At 47.3% G+C, this 4,198-nt stretch overlaps 1 protein-coding gene across 1 annotated transcript; it reads left to right on the forward strand.

The window, feature by feature from the left end:
• The first annotated feature begins 424 nt into the window (after positions 1–424).
• LOC148217506 (nucleolar pre-ribosomal-associated protein 1-like) lies at positions 425–3,521 on the forward strand. Its single transcript, XM_088158586.1, has 4 exons — positions 425–793; positions 1,432–1,570; positions 2,278–2,471; positions 2,700–3,521. The coding sequence occupies exons 1-3, from the start codon at positions 578–580 to the stop codon at positions 2,409–2,411; spliced, it is 489 nt and encodes a 162-aa protein (XP_088014712.1). The 5' UTR covers positions 425–577; the 3' UTR covers positions 2,412–2,471; positions 2,700–3,521.
• Positions 3,522–4,198: the final 677 nt, after the last annotated feature.

Below are 4,198 nucleotides of genomic sequence, written 5' to 3' on the forward strand. Positions count from 1 at the left end.
CCTTCCTCTTCTCCCTCCTCCTTTCTTGCTTGTAGAGCTGGAGCTCGGGGTCACCGAGTTTGGGTGCTCGCAGTCAGGGCCTGAATTTGGAGAGCAGGAAAGCGGGGGGAAGTTTCTAGGCACGTCAAAGCCTGTCTCTAGGGTGTGGGACTTGTTGGTCTTCCTCACCACCCCCAGCAACTTGCACTTCTCTCTGGACCTTGCTGTGGTCACAGCCCACTGCTCATTTATGTGACTGTTCATCCCTCTGCCTGATTGCTTTAAGTACAAGTAGCCTGATTCAGGTTTAATTTAGCAATGATTTTCCTCTGTTTCATCGGTAGTTTTCTAAAACTCCCCTACAGGCTATTTTGAAGGTGCTTTTTTCTTTTTTTTTTAACTGCCTGTGATGATAGAAAGCTGTACGGCCCTCTGAAAGCAGTATAACCTGCTTTCCAAAAATTACAGAAGTAGGATTTTTATTGTCCACTATGCAGCTGAAGTCCCCCTAGTGAGCCTCTTGAACTGAGGGTGAGGAGAGCGGCAGATACGACTCCTCATCAACCTGCTCTTCTTTTCGTTCCTAAAAGAAGGAAGCATGAAGGTAACTATAGAAAAAGATCTGCATCCCTCGGGGTTTTGTATTTTAGGTGTTTTGAGGTTTATTTACACACCTCCTCCTTTGTTTCCTGGACAGGTTTTACGTGACAGTGGAGCGTTTGAGTACACGTGGAAGGAGCTTTCAATTTGGCTGGAGCACTTGGATAATACAAAAGAAGACCAGAAGGAAGCAGTGATTCAGTTTTTGGAAAAGGTAACGGTGTTCAAATCAGCTGGATAAAAAAATGCAAAGAATAGTGTTAGTGGAAACTGGAGGTCTTGTTGCTATTGTTGAGAAACCTGTCAAAGACCAGCGAATGAATTCTGAGAAAAGCCTTGTTTGGGATTCTTTATACGGAGGTGGCATCCTTCTTGTGTTCAGTGGGAGGGCAGCCAAATGATTTGTAGGAAAATGAAATCCAAAAAGATCAGCTGTTATTACAGCATTGTTGGTGTAAGGGTAGAGTGGTGTAGGTGTGGGTAGCTTTGATCTCCTCTTTAGGTGCCGACATTATCAGAGCTCAGTAGATGGTGGTCCTTGACAAGGAAAGGTGACACTTGCTGTTTACTCTTCAGGATGTTGAATGCCCAGTGCTTTGCCTCCACTGTGGTCTGCCCAGGTACTCGGTGTGTGGTCGCAATCTAGGTGCCAAGTTGTGGTGGGTTTTTGTTTTTCCATCAGTGTGGCCTGTAGAGCAGGAACTGTAGACAGAATCCTGCAGAAGTGCTATGGAAGTTGTCCTCATAAAAGCTGCCCAGCTTTCAGCACGTGGTCGTTCTCAGTACCGTGTGGTTCCCCTGCACTTGCCAGCCAGCAGGTGCACTTACCTTTCTCCCCACCTTTGCTGACAGATCCTGCTGAAGCTGGTGGCCAACCCCTGTCCCTACACTGACAAGGCAGCAGACCTGGTTCAGGCAGCCAGCACGCTCCAGGTGGCTCTGTTTAAACAGGACTCTGATAACATCAGCATCCCCGTCTCTCACATTGATGGTATGTGGTAACCTGTCAACATCCCAACTCCATGACTTGGGGATACACTTTCTAGCCCTAATCAGCAAACTGGGGATGGATAACTCTGGCAATCCTGTTAAGTAAGGGCCCTCCAGGATTCAGCTCTCCACGTGTTCTTGGTATCAGAAGTCGAAGTGGAATTGCCAAGTTGCCGCTTTACCTCTGAAAGTAATTTCTGCCGTGGTTGTGCCACTTGAACGGTATTTGAAATCTCTCTTCATGCTCTTGCAGCGGCGTTTTTGAACTCAAATGGAAATCTAGCCCTTCTGCCTGGGACTGTTGACAGAGTCATGGAATCCCAGAGTGGTTTGGCCGGCAAGGCTCCTTAAATCTCATCCAGTTCCAGCCCTGCCATGAACAGGGACACCTTTCAGTAGCCCGGGCTGCTCCAAGCCCCAGTGTCCAGCCTGGCTTTGGACACATCCAGGGATCCAGGAGCAGCCACAGCTGCTCCGTGCTGGACAGCAGCATTGAAAGGCAGAGTGAAGGTTCAGCTGTAATTTAGGGGTTGCACTTAACGTTGTATTGTGTGACAAATGTGGCTTTCATACTTTTTTTTAAATTTTTTTTTTTTTTATTAAAAAGAATTAAAAAGATGCCTTGTATTCCTGGAGTGTTGCATTCTACGTCTGTTGTTTTTCCTGTTAGTCTGGATTCTTGCTTTGATGTTTTTCTTCACTTATTAGATGTCCTGGATATGGTGGATGTCCTGATCGAGGACAGTGATGGCTTTGATGAAGAAGTTGGGTTCTCTTTAAATGAAGACGTGATCATTTCCCTTCAGTGCTGTTGTCCCTGCTGCATTAGAAGCCAGGAATGAACAAGTCCACGTGGGCCTGGATGCTGATCCCTCTTGCTGGTCCATGACAGCATGTGACAGGTGAGATTTCCAGGTGTCTGATTTAGCAGGAAACTGGTTTGTTCCTTCTTGTGAGGAGGCTCATTGGCTTTGCATGGGCAAAGCCACTCCACGTTTTCCATCTAGGAACAGAGCTGGGGAGCTGTTTTAAAACAGAGTCCCAGAGGTAAACAGCTTGGCTCGGTATTTCTGTGTGGAAATAGAAGAATATCTGTGTCTTCTGATTTTTCTCTCGTCTTTCTTCCACAGGTGTTTTTGTATTCCTGACTTGGGTTTCCATCGGGGACACGTGGCTTGGAGCTCAGGAGCCGGATCTGTTCCTTGCCCACGGCAGATTGGTCTGCACTAGTGCAGGTGACGAATTACAGGACGGCTTGGGAACTCGGAAACAAGGAGAAGCAAGTCTTATGTGTCTTTGCAAAAGGTTTTGGCTACCACAGGGCATTAATTCAGGGAGTTAAGACTTCATCTTTAACGTTCTGTGCTCTGCCAGCATCACTGCGAGCCCTGAAAGCCTCCTGAGCTGTTCTCATACAGACCTATCTTGTTTGGTCAAAAAAAATATCTTAGTTTAGTTTCGTCCAAGAAATGTTACTACTCTGTGCGAGCTCATGGGGAAGCTTTTATTTGGCATCTCTCAGTGGGACATTGAAAGTCCAACTTCCCATTTCTTGAACAGTCTGAGAGGCAGTATTACTTTCTATCATTTTTATCACAGGCATTTTAAACTTTTTGAGGAACCGGCAGGACTGTTTGTGCGGAGGCGTGCGGTTCACAGCCATCCTCTGTCCAACGTAGGATGGGAAAAAAAGGCTGGAGAGCTTCCTACAAGGGGCTGTAAGTGCAAATGACCAGGAGCCCGGGGTTTAATCATGATGATTTAGTATTTCTTTAAAGACTCTGATTGATTTCATGATGCCAAAACCAGTATGAATAGAAGACTGAAGTCAGGAATCACGATGGTCTCCTTGGGTTTAAAAGCTTTAATGGTGTTTCAAGACATTTGTATGAGACCTGGTTTGTTTTTTCTTACCCTTTTATTCAATCAAAAAAAAAAAAAAAAAAAAAAAAAAGCCTTGATCCATCACTGCTGCTGTGATGTGTGACAAATGCCTGTCCTCCCTCCACGTGGAACAGGTGAGAGGTGGAACTGAAGCCCAAAGAGTTTTCTGCCCACTGATAACATGTGAGTCATATTGGGAATTCTCTGCAGAATGGCACAGTTGTTCTTGAATGTGGCCATGAGGGGAGTGGAACATGGCAGCCCGGGTCTGAGAAGGTGCAGTGCAGAGGGAGAAGCTTTGAAATGTTAAATCAGGATTGATTCAGGTGACTCGCGACCGCGTGCTGTGCCAGGTCCCTGGTAGAAATACTGTGCAGGGAAAAGCCAGAGCTGCCTGTGCTATGAGCTGAATTTTTTATTGGGGGGGGGGGGGGGGGGGTGTGAAATAAGAATGAGGTGCAAATGAGGGAATTGCTTGTGTGTGTGAATATTCTTGTCCTAAAGGAGCGCTGCCCGGTGCTCCTCCCATCCTGTGCCCCTCTCCTGGTGAGCCTCTGTCCTGCTGGCCGTGCCTCTCTGTCTCCGTGCCTGTGCTGCTCCTTGCCCGTCTTTGCCCGCCCCGCACGGGCTGTGCTCGCTTCCTCTCTGGCTCCTGGGTTCCCTCTTTGTCATGGTACCCCTCAGTCCTTGCTGTGTGTTTGGCACTCTCTGTCTTTTCTCCGTCCTTCTCTGTGCCTCTGTGGTG

The sequence above is a fragment of the Sturnus vulgaris genome, unplaced genomic scaffold (assembly GCF_052056855.1).
Source record: "Sturnus vulgaris isolate bStuVul1 unplaced genomic scaffold, bStuVul1.hap1 Scaffold_770, whole genome shotgun sequence".
Classification (NCBI taxonomy): Eukaryota; Metazoa; Chordata; class Aves; order Passeriformes; family Sturnidae; genus Sturnus; species Sturnus vulgaris.

Bases quoted from the DNA above. Each gene is read 5' to 3' on its own strand.
- LOC148217506 (XM_088158586.1), top strand. From the start codon at position 578: ATGAAGGTAACTATAGAAAAAGATCTGCATCCCTCGGGGTTTTGTATT. The intron at 794-1,431 runs GTAACGGTGTTC...CTTTGCTGACAG, and splicing joins TGATTCAGTTTTTGGAAAAG to ATCCTGCTGAAGCTGGTGGC. The intron at 1,571-2,277 runs GTATGTGGTAAC...TTCACTTATTAG, and splicing joins CCCCGTCTCTCACATTGATG to ATGTCCTGGATATGGTGGAT.